This window comes from Mixophyes fleayi, chromosome 7, assembly GCF_038048845.1.
Source record: "Mixophyes fleayi isolate aMixFle1 chromosome 7, aMixFle1.hap1, whole genome shotgun sequence".
Classification (NCBI taxonomy): Eukaryota; Metazoa; Chordata; class Amphibia; order Anura; family Limnodynastidae; genus Mixophyes; species Mixophyes fleayi.
Window position 1 is genome coordinate 127,049,769 of NC_134408.1, and position 18,856 is coordinate 127,068,624.

General features: G+C 40.4%; 1 protein-coding gene across 3 annotated transcripts in view; it reads left to right on the forward strand.

Annotated features, from left to right (window-relative positions):
• LRP2 (LDL receptor related protein 2) overlaps window positions 1–18,856 on the forward strand; it is a 183,613-nt gene that overhangs the window by 74,241 nt on the left and 90,516 nt on the right. For all 3 annotated transcript variants that reach the window (XR_012678304.1, XR_012678305.1, XM_075180703.1), the window contains exons 17-24: window positions 498–690; window positions 2,409–2,534; window positions 6,482–6,612; window positions 9,307–9,444; window positions 10,816–11,097; window positions 15,494–15,733; window positions 18,010–18,129; window positions 18,206–18,322. Coding sequence is in view for 1 of the 3 variants with exons in the window: in XM_075180703.1 (XP_075036804.1) it covers window positions 498–690; window positions 2,409–2,534; window positions 6,482–6,612; window positions 9,307–9,444; window positions 10,816–11,097; window positions 15,494–15,733; window positions 18,010–18,129; window positions 18,206–18,322 (1,347 nt within the window). In the remaining 2 variants the exon portion in view is untranslated. The remainder of the gene's footprint in view (window positions 1–497; window positions 691–2,408; window positions 2,535–6,481; window positions 6,613–9,306; window positions 9,445–10,815; window positions 11,098–15,493; window positions 15,734–18,009; window positions 18,130–18,205; window positions 18,323–18,856) is intronic.

An 18,856-nucleotide genomic window follows, 5' to 3' on the forward strand; every position in this document is an offset into this window, starting at 1 on the left:
ACAGACTGACGTACAGACTCTCACTGGCAGACTGACACACAGACTCACTCTAACAGACTGACACATAGACTTACACTGACAGACTGATGCACAGACTCACACTGACACACAGACTCACTCTGACAGACTGACATACAGACTCACTCTGACAGACTGACGTACAGACTCTCACTGGCAGACTGACACACAGACTCACTCTAACAGACTGACACATAGACTTACACTGACAGACTGATGCACAGACTCACACTGACACACAGACTCACTCTGACAGACTGACGCACAGACTCACCACCAGTACTCCACACCATCTCCTCTTATCTTTCATGCTGTTTTCCGTGGGTCCAATAAAAGCAACTGTTGCTCTGATGTGACTTACTAGTTTTTACTTGTTGCATCCTTGTCTTTAGGAGCACCTGCAGTTATGAATAGATATTATTACACCTAATGTTTTAATTAAAATAGTAATATATGTTCATAATGTCCACCTGCTCCAGGTAAAGAAATTCTCACAGCCAATAGGGTTGAAGGTGTGGAAGATCTGGCTTTCGATTGGATCTCAAAAAACCTCTACTGGACAGACCCGAGATATAGAAGTATCAGTGTCATGAGGCTGGCAGATAAAAGCAGAAGAGCCATCATTCAGAATTTAAATCAACCTCGCTCAATCGTGGTACATCCAGTGTTGGGGTAAACATATATTTTATTTCTGTTTTGGTGCCTGTGCTTTCTTTTTTATTATTAACCTAATTAAGAACAAAATTAATGGAGGATGTTGTATTTCTCATGATCTTGAATCATTCACTTCCAAGTATTCAATCTGTCTCTGCTGCTGGCAAATGACCATGGTCAGACAAGGGTGTAAAGTGATACATTGCTCTGCATGAAAGGGATATGCTGAAAAGTTATCGTTAGAACTTCTGACTTTTCCCCACTTTTTGTATATTGACATGAAGCCAGGAGACTCGGGCTTGTTAGAGTGCTCCTGTCTCCAGTTCGGAGATAACGTTCCACATTTTACTTGAGATAGCTCATGATGTCTTCCTGCTAAAAGCTGATCTCTTCAGTCTTATCTTGCTTTCTACACATACAAGTTTTATCATGTTTTAATATTTCAGCATATTGAATCGGCGGTAAAATAAGATGTTGCCATATGTATATACTGAGGCTTAATGTTTAGCACTCTGTTTTATTGATATGAGTTTGCTGCATGTGCAGGTCTATTGTTGTATAGCTACAAGAGCCTATCGCAGCAGTTAGATCTCTCTGATAGACCGACACCCAAATCCGCACTGACAGACCGACACCCAGATCCTCACTGACAGACCAATACCCAGATCCGCTCTGACAGACCGACACCCAGATCCGCACTGACAGACCGACACCCAGATCCGCTCTGACAGACCAACACAGAGATCCGCACTGACAGACCGGCACCCAGAACCGCACTGACAGACCAACACAAAGATCCGCACTGACAGACCTACAACCAGATCCACACTAACAGACCGACACCCAGACCCACACTGACAGACCTACACCCAGATCCTCTCTGACAGACCAACACAAAGATCCGCACTGACAGACCGACACACAGATCCGCACTGACAGACCGATACACATCTGCACTGACAGAGCAATACACATCTACACTGACAGACCGACACACAGATCCAAACTGACAGACCGATACGCAGATCCACATTGACAAACCGACACACAGATCCACACTGACAGACCGATACACAGATCCACACTGACAGACCGACACCCAGATCCTCTCTGACAGACCAACACAAAGATCCGCACTGACAGACCGATACAGATCTGCACTGACAGACCAATGCACATCTGCACTGACAGACTGACACACAGATCCAAACTGACAGACTGATACACATCTGCACTGACAGAACGATACACAGATCCACACTGACAGACCGACACACAGATCCACACTGACAGACCGACACCCGGATCCCATACTTGCCGACATTCAATAATTTTCATCCGGGAGCTGCATGGTGGAGATGGGCATGAAGGGGACGGGGCTTCGGAAATCGCGTCCCGGTGAATCGTGGCGTTTGAACCGAATTCTGGGCAGATCAGGGAGATTGCAATACTCTCCCGGGAGTCCGGGAGACTCTCGCGAAATGCGGGAGTCTGCCGGACATTCCGGGAGAGTTGGCAAGTATGCTGGATCCTCACTGACAGACTGACACCCAGATCTGCACTGACAGACTGGTTGGAACATGTGGTAAATAATGTAATCGGTGCTACATGTGTATAATATATATTAATTTGTTAAAGTATTGAATAACACCTACATTTCACACCTTCATAATGATGCTTTCCACAGAGTTATGATACATATTTAGTTATCGATTTGCTTTTTTTCTATTATTTAGGTTTCTTTATTGGACTGATTGGTATCGCCCAGCAAAAATAATGAGGTCTTGGTGTGATGGATCGCATGCATCTCCAGTTGTAAATACAAGTCTTGGATGGCCGAATGGTCTAGCTATGGATTGGAGGTGAAATAGTGCATAAAATATCCCTTCTTAATTAAATAGCGATTGCTCGAGCTGGGTTTGGTTAGATCTGAAGCGTTGATGAATAAGCTCTTATCACTGGTTTTTGAAGGGGATAAGGTTAGGACTCTGACTGGGCCATCTAATTTCTTCAATTTAAGCCACTCCAACTGCTCTTGTAATATGCTTTGGATCATTATCCTGTTGAAAGACAAATTCCCTCCCCACTTTGAGCTTTTTGGCAGGTCTTTGTCCAGAATTTGTCTAAATTGTGCACCATTTATTTACCAATTGATCATCATCAGCTATTTATATAGCGCCACTAATTCTGCAGCGCTGTACAGAGAACTCATTCACATCAGTCCCTGCCCCATTGGAGCTTACAGTCTAAATTCCCTAACATACACATAAACACAGACAGAGAGAGACTAGGGTCAATTTAACAGCAGCCAATTAACCTACTAGTATATTTTTGGAGTGTGGGAAGAAACCCACACAAACATGAGGAGAATGTACAACATACTTCCTACTTTTGGCTGGCTGACCGCTGAAGAGAGGTGTAGGGGGAGGGCTGAAGGGGGCGGGGCTGCGCAAATCACATCATTTTGGCCCTGCCCCCAGTAACGTAATGCCTCTTTTAAAGCAGGCATTACATCACTGGGGGCGGGGCCGAAATCCCCCAATTCACGAAGCCCTGCCCCCTCCGCCCATATACACCTCCATCCCGGCTCTTATGCGGGAGAAATGCCAGCTCTCTCGGGATTCCGGGAGACCTACCTGGAATTCGGGAGTCTCCCGGACATTCCGGGAGAGTTGACATGTATGACATACAAACTCCCACACAAATTGATGACAAGATTGTCAGTGCCTGCTGCTAGAAAGCATCCCTATAACAAGGTGCTACATCCGCCATACTATACTATGGTGGTATGGTGGTGGTGTTACCTGGTGTACAGTGTTTCATACATACTATATTGTGCATACAGGCCCAAAAGTTCCACTTTAGTCTCATCAGGCCAAAACACATTCTGCCACATGTCTACGTATTTTAGATGCCATTTTGAAAACTTCTTGGAAGAAAGGATATGTGTCATACTTGCCAACCTTATGTTGGCTGGGTCCGGTTGGTTCCTGGAGGCACGAGGGGTATATGGGCGGAGGGGTGTACGAGCGGTACAAAGACCCCGGCTCTAATTTAGTGAAGTGGACAGACGCGCGAGAATCGCCAGCTCTCCCGAGATTCCAGGAGACCTACCTGGAACTCAGGAGTCTCCCGGACATTCCAGGAGAGTTGGCATGTATGATATGTGTTTTTTTTTCAACCAGGACCTCTTCCCTGCAGATCTTCTTTAAAGGCCCATTTTTTTGGCATGTGTTGCCCATTTTTGCTCCTTACATTGCAGGCACTGATTTCTGTAGCTCGTTCAGTGATGCAGTTGGCTTTGCAGTGCCCTTTCCTAGTAAATATGTTTAGGAGGCGGTCTAATCTATGCAGTGTGGCTTTGTGACTGTAGTTTCATATTTCTTCCAGTTTTGTACAATGGACTACACTGAGATCTGAGGCTTTGCAATGGTTCTGAACCCTTAATTTCTCTATATGACAATATATCTGACTTGTTTAGAATGCTTTTCCGTATTGTAGCTTTATTGGAAGGTCTCTACCTTACTGCAGGACATCACACAGAGAAATATTTAATAGTGAATTGACCACTGGTGATCTTCTGATTTCTTCCACAGGTGTAGTGAACAAAGTGTGAGACATTTGAAGAAATTTATTGTAAAATTTGCACAAATTTTAGCTTGCAATTAGAAAGGGAACCAATGTGTTGTACATTTAATCATTTATCTCTTTCTTTTTAGTAATTTGTAGAAATGTTTTGGAATATTTATTTTCATTTTACACTGTATTTTTATCCTACTGTCATCTATTTAAAATGTTGAACCTGTGATAACAAAATGTGAAAAATGTGTACTTTTTCAAGGCACTGAATATTTGTGAATGCTATTATTAGCTTTTACATAAGGAATCTTATTTTCGGTTTAGTGGCTCTTTAAATTTCAGTTAAATATCTAATCAAAACTGAGAATTCGAGGGAGCCTCTGACACTTTTATTTGTTACAATATATATGACTGTCTACTTTTGTATTATTACAAAAATGACTAACATTACAGTAAGGAAACCTAGTAATGTTTACTGCATATTATGACATAAAGTTATTGAATATGTAATTTTAACTGTAAGTGTTGGTCTCTTTTCCCTCTATGCTGTACATTCCAGTTATAATAATAATTATAATTATAATCTGACTCTCTTAGGGGGAAATAGTACATTATTCAGGGTTACATATAACAACAGATTATTAATGCAGTCCTCATGGTGAAGTTCTCAATAGTATTGGATTTAAGTTATTTTACTTTCAAAGAGGAAAGTAGTGATAGACAGCAGAATAATACATAATTTGAGATTAACTGTAATAAAGCAAATTGTGGAATAGGAAAATGGGTGACTGTATTATTAACATTGGGACCTAAGCATCAATCTGTTTTCTAGTATGTTAGTACCTATACACCACAAGGCATGGTTCATTAAGGAACGTAAATGGCGTTATGTGCCGTATCTTGCGTAAAATCACTCTGTGATACACCAGTGCACGCAGCTACATCCAATTCATATTCGAGCACAAAGGACCCTTACAAAAGCCTACATTTTCAGGGCATAACAGGGAGGGGACTGGGTGTATGAACGTAGTCAATATACAGTATGGGTGTACCAAGCTCAAGCGCACGCAGCAGGGTCCAATTCAAGGTTTGGACATCTCAAAGGAACGTATTTTTCTGTCGTATCACTTGCTCCAGCTACAGGTCGGGTGTAATTGTCGATTGCTAGTGATGACAGTCGCGTATGCATGTGTTTGCAATCACTGTAAAAATTAGTAGACATTCATAACATCATAACAAATGTATTTAAACCGCTGTGAGCACATCACGGGCATAATTAATGATCGACCCAACAAATTACGAAATATCTTGCAACCCTGGCTTGCCACTTGCGGAGTAGACCAACCAAGAACCTCTTAAAGCAGAAACTGACACTACGGATTTAGCTTCAAATCACATACTAAATATCTGACATTCACGAAGATGACAGGTCGGGCTTCCTTCCTATTCCCCCTTGTCCCTTGCTAACCGCTCCTCTCCCTTCCTTACCCCCTATTCCTGCCCTTCTACCTTCTTTCTTTCTCAGTCTCCCTCCCTTACCACCACCTCATCCTCCTCTTGTGTTTCACTTTTCCTCCATCCTCAACTACGCTGTTTTGCATCATAGCAAAGTTCTTAATAATTTTTTATACTAACTTTGATTTGTAACCTAACCTGTATGCTGTTAAAACTTTAAAAACCTTCTAATAAAAAAAACATGTATTTTTTAAAAAAAATGTTTTGTTAAATTAATAGTTATATTATTAACAGTTTACATTAATTCTTTTTTTCTGTGCGCTCTTTTGGAACTTTAAATTCCACATATGTATTGGACGTATCCTGCAGTATATTATCTGTTAAAGCAGAGTGCACCTAGACCCGTATTCAATAACAGCCGTATCTTTAGATACGCTCCTAGTTGAATACGGACATGCATATGGCCAATTTATGTGCGTTTTAAAAGAAATGCAATTTATGTTCATTTTGCGTGCCTTAAAGAGTGAGGTCCATCATCTATAAAGACCTTCAATGATCAGGTGCCAGGATTCTTGCTATTGTTTAGGTTTCTTTTATTGATCTTTTTTGGTACTGCCCGGCTAAAATTATGAGGTATTGGTGTGATTGGCTACTAAAAACTTGGCAATTTGTTTTCAGAAATGTTTTAATATAATAATGTAAGCTGATTGTTACCATATCAACACATGCTATATTTTCTGTTGAATAAAACTTTTTTCTTTCATTTTGTAAACAGTACATTGAGAATATTTTGGGTGGATGCATTTTTCGATAAAGTTGAACACAGCAACTTTGATGGTTCGGACAGACAAACTCTTAACAGAATAACGCAGATGACTCATCCGTTTGGCCTGACTATCTATGGAGGTGAGACCCCATAAACCCCTTCCCATCATTCTGAAAATTGCTAAGTGTGTTTTCATAAGCTATTCAGTTATTTAAACTTTCATGGTGTTTACTATTATACACAAGTCCTTATCTTACGTTGCCTTCACAATGCTGTTTTGCATTTGTTCATGAAACACATGACGGGCCAGTGTGATACTACATTAAGCTTGTGAATACCTTTCATCTCATTCACATGTGGGATAATGAACTATGGAAGAGTAGTGAGAGAGCCCAGAGTTATTACCTTGACTTAAACAAACAATTCTATCAGGTAGTTATGTCATAGGGATCAAGGATCCTTATAGACTCCTCCATTTTTTTATGTATTGCATGCACTCAATGGGCCTGAGTCATTAAGCAGAGCAAAGCATATAAAAAGAGTAACTTTGCACCCGGGCAAAACCATGTTGCATTGGAGGGGGAGGTAAATTTAAAATATGGGGAAAGATTTATAATTGGGATAGGGCATGTTCTAGATCAACTTTAAATTGCATTGTAAAAATAAAGCTATCAATTATTTGTGTGCTAGATGAAAGAAACAGCCAGTATTTAATTTATGTGCAAAATAATATAATTTGCACACCTTGCATTTTCACATGGTTTGTCCCGGAGAGCATTTACTCCTTTTTTTGCCTTACTTTCCTTAATGACTCAGGCCCATTGTATGTAAACACAGTGGAAGGGAAATTAACTCATAACATGTATTGTGAATGAGCCCTAACACAGGTTAATCTTTCAGAACGACAAAGGCTCTAATTAAAGTTTCTCCTTTAAGAACTCCGTAAAACAGTTAACATGAAAACCCATTCCAGAATAGGGAAGAGGATATGTTTTTGGCATTAAGAAAAAAGGGATGGCTAATTCTAACATAAGCCAAATTGAATTCTTTAGTTATACTTATTATAGTTTGTGAAGAAATCACTACAGACATTTTTCCCTTTTATATAATACATCTGTCATGTAGCTCCACACGTGAGTTGGATTGTAAATACATTCAGTACAGTGTTTATATACAACTTTTATTACTACAGGTCATGCACAATAAGTACACAATTATAGTGGCACAGCAATAAAAAGTGACAATAGAAATAGTACCATACGATTTATAAACATCTACAGACATAAACATACACTTATAATCATCGATAGACTGTGATGCATCTAATTTAGTTAAATAAAGGACACTTGTTATCCCCCATGTAGCATGGGAGAGATATCCCTTCTGTTAGGAACCCCTCCAGCCAGTACAACAAAACCCGGAGTCTGCTCCGAAAGTCTGGTGTTCACTGTTGCCCCTAGTGGTGAGGACAGACTTGGCTGCAGACAAATGGAGGGTCGTGAGATGTGTACTGGCTGGGAGAACCCAGGAATAGAGAGTTATGGCAGACAGCAGAGTGAAGTCCAGGCAAGGGTCGAGGGCTGGCAGCAGACAACGTATCCAGAGAACAAGCCGAGGTCAGGGGTCACTTGCTTGGGAGAATAATCAGAAAACACGCCAAGGGTCGGGGTCACGAGCAAATCAGCAGTATCCAAGGGTCAAGTCAAAAGGTCAGGGGCACAGGCAATAAGGCAAAATCCAGTAAACAGGCAAAAGGGTCAAAACAGAACTCCAGCAGAATACCAGAGCAGGTCAGCACAAGTAACACACTAGGACGCTATAACCGGCAGGGAGGCTAAGCCCTCCCTGCCTTATATACAGAAATTGGCCAATCAGGGCTCAGCCCTGTAATGATCAACAGACAGCAGTACCTAATAAATGGTGCATCATTAGCCCGCAGGCTATACTTAGCGCATGCGCCCGGCTGCAGCACTTGCCGGGGCGCAGCGCTTAACACACTCGGCGTCCGGCCGTTACCTTGACAACGGTTGGGCCCGAGTAACCGGAAGTGACGTCCCGACCGTCATGGCGACGGCCGGGGACGTCAATACAGGAAGGAGGAGAGTCGCGGCGGTGCCTGTGGCCGCGGCGGCTCCTGACACCTTCAGTCCTCCGTCGCTATGAGGTGCAGTAAACTGCAGCGCAGGGCATCTGCCAGTTTCAAGTAACTAGGGGCAGGGGATTTAGGTGGATAATGTCCCTTTTTGTTACACGGGATGGCAAAATTCAAAGGGATTGTCTAAAATGTGAGAATCCAATATCTAATCTGTTGCTCACTTTGTTTTTGCTTCATACTTCTTTTCTCTGCCTCTGTTAATGAAAATAAATCAGTAAAAAGTCTTAGGGGCCTATTCATCATTGAGAGCGCCACCGAAGAGATGAATCAGGTTTTTTTTTTATCACTGCTCATCACAGTGATATAAAAAAAAATCAGATATTGCCGCAAGTTAACAAACAGTTTTGCCGGGTCAGATGAACGATGCTCAGTCTTGTATGCATGTATGATGAATTTATTTTAAAAATGAAAAATATTATATATATATATATATATATATATATACATATATATATTATACCGAAAAAATATGGCATTAAGAGAGTAGTATAAGTACCCCACAATACTTAATAAATAGTCTTCCCCATGCTATTGCCTGTGGGAACCCTTTATATACACTTGGTGATGCGACAGCAAGCCTTGTTGCAATAAGGCCTTTAAGTAACATGCCCTCTGAGTGTGAGATGCTTCTTAATGGGGTACAAGAATTGCACCATCTAACACTTGTTATTTGATCCAGCCTATGCGTACATAACTGACTGGAGACTGAAAGGGATTGTGCGCGTCAGAAAATATGATGGAGGAGAAATGACAATTATTCGTAGAGGAATTAATAACATTGCACATGTCAAATCGTTTGATGCACTTATCCAGATAGGTAAGTCAATCTGTTGATAAAGACAATAATGCTGATTAGTGAAAACGCTGCGTTGTGTAAAAAGGTGCCTAATTTCATGGGGACGTACATGGGTGCAGGACAAGATAAGCAAAGTAACTAAAACTTTTAAACGCACAAACATGAAGTAATAAAGACAGTCCCGAAGACTCTTCAGTGTCATGATTAAATTAAGACATACAAGAAACTAAACTGAGCAGCATTTAAGGAGAAAAATGTAAAAGTTAAAAAGAATTGTTAGTAGGTTGGTCTTTAAAGTGACATTTTCACTCTTTCCACCATGTGTATTTTCAGGTGTATCGGTAAACATTAAAATCTTTGTTTTAAAAGTCCTTATGTTTGTAGAATACTATTTACTTTTATTTTGACTTATTAGAATAGATGATGAAGGAAGCAATTTACAATGATAAAAACTGCACCTATTTTAGATAGAATACTCCCAAATAACTTGAGTGGTTCAAACATTGTGGATTTTGTTCTGTTATTGAAATGAGCATACGTTGCTTAAGTAAAAGAGTCAGCTCAGAACATTACCTGCTATAAAAACCCAACCTCACCCTTTCATTTTCCCTGCTTATATACTGCTCATTTGGATGTTTTATATCTCTGGACATTAAGGAGACATTAAAGCTGCCTGTATTTTAAGTGTTATACTTTTTCATTTATAAAAAAGACATTGTTTGACATGTATAAAATTATGAGCATATTTTTCATTATGTGCCCAGGCAGCTCACAGGGGGTTGAACTTATGAGAAGGTAGAGGATAAAATGTAGACTTTGTAAATGCATAAACAGCTCTGTCATGAAAAATTGGGATGCAATATAAAGTTTAGGTGACCAGATTTTCCAGCACCTTATGAGAGTTACTTGTAATGCTGGAACAGGCAATTCTGCAGATAGACTTCCATCCATTAACCTGTTGCGCTTTTTAGAGAATATTGGTGGGACCAAAAATAGATAACTTTGCAGCACACCGATGCATATGAGGGCCTGCCTAAAAACTCTTTACCTAAGTAAGGAGGAATCCCGCAGCTCTTTCCCACAGTCCATGTTACAGACTGCACCTTCTTCCTGCTCTGACCTCAGATGTGCTGCTAGCGCTATGCGACCTCTGTGCATTGTGTGACGGAGGTCACGTGATACGGAAGTTGGCTGTACCAGGCAAAGACTAAGTTCAGTCTCTGTCTTATGAACTGGTAAGCTCTACCAGCTGCGCCATTTGTTATTTAATAACAGCTGAGGCCACAGGTACAACATTTGGGCCACCTGATGCCCACCACTACTATAGAGATGTCATTTTATATGCAGTATTTTATATTTGCACAATTGTAACATAGGCTTTATTGATCACAGGTTCAAATCAGTGCAGCAGACCAACAAATCCAAATGGAGATTGCAGTCACTTTTGTTTCCCGGTCCCTAACTACCAGAGGGTTTGTGGCTGTCCCTATGGGATGAAGCTGCTTCCTAATCAACTTACATGTGCGGACGACCCATCAAATGAACCCCCAACACTGCAATGCGGACTTTTTTCATTTGCCTGTGCCAATGGAAAGTGTGTACCGGGTTATTTCCGCTGTGATGGCGTTGATGACTGTCATGACAATAGCGATGAACAGGGTTGCGGATCACACAGTAAGTAATAATTCTATAATCAGTAATTCCGTTCAGCGGTATTGACAGAATGTTGAGAGGAAGGTTTATGTATTGTTTGTGGCTGTGCATAATGAGCTGTGTTTGTGTGAGTGCAAATAATTGTAATGAAAGCAGTTAGTAGCTTTTGTTGTTAGTATAGTTTTTGGTGTAATATATTTATAATAATATATGCAAGTTAATACACTTGTGTAATTGTCAGTGAATTATAGAATGAAATCAGTAGGGCGTGATTAAAGAACAATCAGAAAGTGGGTTGAAACTGCTGTGGTGTGTAGTGAAGTTCTATATATCTTGGTCAATAATCTATAGTAGCTAATTTGTGAATTTGCAAATGTTTGTTACAGCTCTTCTCTCATACATGAGAGATACATTAGATGTACTTAAAAAAATACAGGATATTATTAAAGGCCCAAATGTTTGCCTAAGTACTTGCAACATGGAAGCCTTATACATTAGTGTCAAACACGATATCGGACTAAAAGTGACAGAATATTTCCTCAATATGGAAGCAGAAAATGAATACAATCAATTTTTATAAAATTATTACAATTTATACTTAAAGAAAGTCTTTGTTTTCGATGAGAAAAACTTTCTACAGACACAGGGAACAGCAATGGGCACAACATGTACACCAACCTACGCCAATTTATATCTCTAGTGGTGAGAGAAGGAATATTTGGTCAAAGAAAAGCATGATCAATATACTGACCACATCATATTGTGGTTTACGTATATAGATGACATTTTGAGATTATGGGATGGGATACACAAAACAGAGAATGGTAAACTAACTACAGATGGGTGGGGTCCGGCATATCCGTTCCGAGTACCCCGACAAGACTTACCCCGACATGAGGACTTCGTAGGGCTCTTTCCCGACCATCATCGATGACAACTCCTCTTCAATGCAAATTCACCCAATCACGATCAAGTAAGAAGCCGGCTCCTCTTGATGACGTCATTCACCATGGTGACGGTATTATCGCTGTTGTTAAGGGGGTAATGTAAGTATGCACCCATGTACAATGTAGTTTACAAAGCCTTCTACATTGTACATGGGTGCATAGTTACATTACCCCCTTAACAACAGCGATAATACTGTTGCCATGGTGAATGACGTCATCAAGTGGAACCGGCTTCTTACTTCATCGTGATTGGGTGAAGTCACTTTGAAGAGGAGTCTTCATCACTGATGGTCGGGAAGGAGCCCTTCAGAGTCCTCATGCTGGGGTAAGTCTTGTTGGGGTGGTCAGCATTGATATGCTGACTACCACCGCTACAGACATGTATCGAAAATGAACTGTTACAAATAGGAGTTAGTAATATGTAAAATACTATTTCCCATCCACCTTAAAAATTATACTCAAAGGAAAACTCTTAAGGATGAAGATGAACTATTCATAAAAAGAAAAGTTTAATAAAAGACCAAAGGAAGTTAAACAAGATTAAAAGCCATTGGCTACAGTCAGATATTAATAAAGCTTTTAGAACAACAATATCAAAAGCCAGAAACTCTCTTCTGTTTCCAACACGAGCCATTAAAGAGGAGCAACCAATCCGATTCATAAGTACATTTTGTAGTAAGCGGAAAGAGATTCAGAGTGTGTTACAAAAACATTGGCACATCTTACAGTCAGATAGAGATCTTGCTGAAACAATAGGAACAAGATTAAATATAATCTGGAGAAGCTCCAAAAATCTCAAGGACAAATTAGTGCATAGTTGCTTCATAAGAAAATCCAAGACCTCAGGGGTATTGAAGGGCTCAGTTAAATGTTGACATTGTAAGGTCTGTCAATACATGACTCCCAAAATGGAATTTCAAGGCAGATATAAAAAAACCTGGCAGATAAGCGACTACATCAACTGTCGATGTCAAGGAATCCTATACTGCTCTACTGTACTTGTAACAAGATTTACATAGGAGTCACAAGTTGACAATTAAAACAGCGAATTCTCGGAACACACTTGGTAATATAATAATGCGGATAAAGATGCAGACCTCTATCCAGTGTAATATATCACTTTTTGTAGCTACATAATGGTAACACAAGGGACTTAAGAGCCAATGGATTACAGAAAATACAACTAGGGTTCAGACGAGGGGATATTAATTGAGAACTATAGAGAACTTGAGAAACACGATTAATCTTCCTTATGAATAATGTTAACCCATTTAGTCTTAATGACAAAAATGACAACACACCATAAATATAATATCAAGGACATTATACTTTAACTGAATTACACAAAAGCTAAAACCTTTTTTATCTCTAGAAATAAATCTATTAACACAAAGATGCTGATAGAAAAAATAGAGTGGGACGTTTGATATACTATTATACAATTGATATGGATTAAGTGCAGAGAGTATGTAACCTACAAAAATCCAGGCATTACGGGATGATTAAGACAGACCTGGTAGAGGCTAACAGTCCACGAATTTTGGCAGGACGTGCAATTAAGAACAACTATATTTAATCATTAGAGATCCGGAGAAAGGTGGATTAGTTGTTTAATACCTTACCACTCGGAAAAACACAAAAACGCTGACTTTAAGACATTTAACTATCAATATTAAATTAATTTATTATAGTATACAAAATAATCATCCCTCAGTTGCAGAGGCTTAAACACAAATGGAGAGATAGACGACCATGCATACAAAGTTTTTATATTCACTTTAAAATGAATCACTAACACATGTAGAACTCAATCGTATAAACTTGATACTTGTGATAGTAGATAAATAGGTCCTCTTGAGAAACACTAAGTGAGAAATTCGATATATTAAACATATTTATATCCCCATAGAATATATACAGAATGTGAGAACGAGCTTGCCAACCAATTTAAGATATCCTTAAAGATAGGCTGGGTACATACTACTGTGTTTTCAGCCGATTATCAAGTCAATCAGATGATAAATGACTGGTTGCCCCGATATCACAGTAGTGTGTACACTGAATAATTATCGTTCCAAAGCACATAATATCATTGAGCGAGATTTTTAATGTAAACTAAAAATCTAATTTTAGCGATGAAACAATGTCGTTCCAATTCTGCAGTGTGTATGCATTCTGCAGAATTGGAATGACAATTTAGCAATAAGTATGAATCAGCAGGGGTGTTTTTACATCACCTGTCACATAGAGAGTGAGTTCCACACGGGTAGAAGTTTCCGAGGGTCTTGACACTGCATAATTCTCCTTGGCCTCCGGGGTGCTGTGGATGCCGGTACCTTTTCCTCTTCCCTTTCCCCGTCCTCTCTGGCTCTGGGGTACATCGAGAATCACAGGAAACGAGTCAATGGAGCCTAGCTGTAGTTCTCTTTCCGCACCTAAACTTCCTATAAAGACCTGCAGCCTGCACATCAGACCAAAGACCTCATCATAGACCTAAAAGATTTAAAAGCAGTGTGCTGTTACAGATTAAGATAAAAGTGATTTTGTCTCCATGCTATAGGTGAGGCTCCAACTTCTATCCCCCTTCAATCTGCTCTAATTACTTTCAGTTTCTACTTGTTAGCTGGTCATAAAAGAGAAATATTCATGTATATTGGAATTCCAGCCTGTTTGATGAATGTTTTATAGGAGGCTGGGTTTTTAAACAAGCTCCAATAGGTACTTGTAATGGGGATAACGGGATGATACAGTGATTGACAGATGATGACTTTCTCTCAACCTGAGATCACTGGCTCAGTTTCATAACATTCTCTAAACGACTACACTGCTCTTAGACCAGAGAAGAGCACAAATCTGGAGGTTTTCATGTATACTGTGTACACATGAATCGGCATGCTGACCGGGACTTTTTTTCTCCCTGTCATTTGTAAAATCTCTTCACCTATCATATCGCTAGAATTTTCCTGTAGTGTGTACCCAGTCATACTGAGGTAATAATTGCTACTACAAAATATTGACCAAGATATATAGAGTGTAGACACTTTAATCATGTACTACTGATTGTATTCTGTATTTCGCTGACCATTGTTTAAAACTAGAATTAACAATAGAACAATTATATTTGCGTTTATTTTAATATGTAAACAATAAAGGTTATATTTTACAATGCTCTATGTGCATCTGATTAAAATGACACTTTTTTCTTGTATATTTATATTTAGAAACTTAGTTACTCTAAGTAACAGAATATTTTAAATGATATATAATATTACTATATCAGTAAGTATAAAAGTTTGCCCACATTGCTTTACAATGTGTCATTTTCTATGGAGAATTAGAGGTTTTGATGATATAAACATTTCACCATTTTATTATGTTAATATCACAAGGTCACCTTTGAATATTTGAATATAAAAGCTGAACACTGTTATGTTACATGTGCCAACATCAGTGCTTGTGTGTTTTTACAGATAACACATGTTCCTCCAGAGCATTTACATGCCGCAATGGACAATGCGTTCCGCAGTATTGGCGTTGTGATAAGCACAATGACTGTCTTGATGGAAGCGATGAGCAGAATTGCCCGACTCAGGGCCCTCGGTCATGTCCTGCCAGCTCTTACACCTGTAATAATAACAACTGCATTCCTCGCATATGGATCTGTGACACAGATAATGACTGCGGAGATGGATCAGATGAATTGAACTGTAGTAAGTGTTCATACGCAGTATTCCTGAATTACTTAGGTTGTAGCTTAGTTTGGGGCTCCCAGAAGATGCTGAACTACAAGTTTCAGCATGCCCTCCTCACCAATGGAGAAATGTAAAGCCTCTAGTTGTCTACCTCTGCATGCAATTGACAATGCCTGTTGGGAAAAAAAACAGTCCACGTATGACATGAAATCTGATAAATATGTGAACTCCTCTATGATTTAGCAAACTGCAGCTTATTTGCGTTCTTTTTAAACCCACTACCTGTAAACTTCCAAACTCTACACTGAAACATTTCTTTATACATGGCTTATAATGTTCTATTGTACTTGATTAAGAACGGATGCAAGCCATTCATATTCCATATGCATGGAAGCATCTTCTCCACGTCTGACCATTGCTCCTCACTCTTACATACAAGGCCCTCGCCAACCCCACTACACCCTACATCTCCACCCTCCTCTCTATTCATGCTCCATCCCGCCCTCTCCGATCTGCTAATGACCATCGCCTCTCTTTCCCCTGATCACCTCCTCCCATGCGCGTATCTAAGACTTCGCCCGCGCTGCCCCCCTCCACTGGAACAAGCTCCCTCCCTCCATCAGAACTTCCCCTAATCTGTCCAGTTTTAAACGGGCTTTAAAAACCCACCTTTTTCTTAAAGCCTTCCAGTCTCCCACTTAACTTACCTACCTTTTCTTCTGCTTCTTCCCCTTCATTCCCCTTCCCTTATCCTTCGTTCCTCCTTCTCTCCCTCTCTCCCCCGTGTCTCTCTGTCTGTCTACCCCTCCCCTTAGATTGTACGCTCCTTTGAGCAGGGTCATCTCTCCTCCTGTCTTCACCACTTTTAACTCTGCTCTCCAGCTACCTAGCCCTCTTCCTCTCCCCTCTTGCTCCCTCCTCTCCCCTCTGGGGGTCTCCCTGTCATCCGTGCCCTCCCTCTTGGGTTCCGTCGTATGCGGACCTTCCCCTCTCCCCTCCCCCACCCCTAGCTGTGCTTTGAGCTTACTGAGTTACTGTGCTTATTGTTTACTGTACTGTGCTGTCTCACCTCGTATTGTAATTTAGTTTGTCCCTGTACGGCTCTACGGACACCTAGTGGCGCCCTATAAATAAAAATTAATAATAAAAATAATAATAATTTATTCACCTTCTGATGATGACACCGGAATGCTGAAAAGAGTCATGAAACCTGCACACACTACATTCTATGTTCCTGTCTGTGCACCAGTTTTATTCATACCTAATAGCTTACAGGAAACTCCAAAATTTAGAATCTTGTGACTTAATACAAACTTGTCTGTTAGATATTTTAGATGTATTTGACTAGGGTCAGAAATAAACATCTGTATTTAGTTTTCAAAAGTAGTTATACATTGATGTGTAGGAACAAAATGTGGAAGGGCTAGAACAACCTGCAGCAAATCAGATCATTAGAATGTTATCAGCAGCACAGAGCATTCTAGCTCGGCCAATAGTATATCCCTACCTAAATATTATAATTAAGATATTTATTTTTTAATGAAGCCCAGGGTGCGTGCTTCAAATTACTCAGTGCAATTTGTGACTGTGCTGGGGGCTTGGGACTTTGAACCCTTCCCAAAAGGAAAAAGAGATCTTCGGGCCCTCCTTCGCCGAAGCTTGGGAAAGCCCCTTGACATCCTCGACCTCTGGGTATTCAGGATGCCTCTGCCGCAATGCTCGGGCTGTCCCCTTTACCCCGAGGTTGGCCGAAGCTTCCGCCAGGGACTGGTTCTTCAGCTCCCCCCCAGAAGGAGGGATCCTCAGATGACATGGACCCTTAAGGGTCTACATCCAACCTTCTCCAAAATTGTGCCACTCCACAACAATAAAAGAAAAAACATAAAAAGTGGATTGTGATAAGTGCTATGTGTTAATAAATAAATAAGTGCCTGCAGTGCCGGTGGGTTTAAAACATTTTCTGGTCCAGTCAAATGTCTAGGACCAAGAAATAATAAGTGATGAAAGGAAATGTAAGTGCTTAGTGCTCAGTGCCATACTCTGTTCACTGTGAGGGTGCTGCAGGTTGCCCATCACCAGCGAATTTTCAGACCCCTTGCCCCTTTCTAACCAGGAGAACATCAGCACCTCAGGCTTCAGACACCACCGGCCACTTGGCCAGAGGACCAGGTGACGGCCTATAGGGGACGCCTTTAAGCCCCTTCTATGTACATGGGCGCCTACACCAGATCTTAGCCAAAAGGCTGAGAAGCGATACTTGAAACTTATGATATTTATTGTAACAATGTTTGTAGATTTCACAGGTACCTGTGAGCCCGGCCAGTTCCAATGTCCAGATCATCGCTGCATCGACCCGTCTTATGTGTGTGATGGAGACCAAGATTGCGTTGATGGTTCTGATGAAAGAGACTGTGGTAAGTACCACCAGTGCCGTATACTGAACTTAGCAGATGTGATCTTGTTTACAGTTCATCTTTTTGTTTTGCTTAGTTTACAACTGCACGTCCTCACAATTTGCATGTGCGAGTGGTAAGCAGTGTATCAGCAGCTTCTACCAGTGCGATGGCGTCTTCGACTGCAATGACCACTCGGACGAATCTAACTGCCGTAAGTAAATTAACCATGCCAGTGGATTTTTATATTTTGTTAGTATTATTCTTAGGATTACTAGATTATGAAGACAGCTTTGTGAAATGACTTACAAAGTAATTTGGAGAAGGTATATCTCTTAAAACTCCTATTAACATTCACAACACACAGGCAAAACAGTTTATTATCCAGCATACTGACATTGTACATTGGGGAGATACAACAAACATACATTGATTGCAGTACAGGGTGACAATATACAACATACTAGAGAGACATTAAGTGCGGGCCCTGCTTGAAAGAATTTAGAATCTAATAATTTCCAGCACTGAAGATCGAGCGGGTTGGGAGATTAAAATCTGCTGTATTACGATGTTTATTATGGATATGGCACCTGATTGGACAGGTGTCACTGCCATCCAATCAGCTGCCACTTACAGACACAGCTCTTGTCCACAGTTGGGTAAATTCCAAGGATGTCCGGAGTCCACCAGCGATGGACCTTCCTTTTCTTGCAAGCTATGAATTGGTGGGGTCCAGCTTTGATCACAG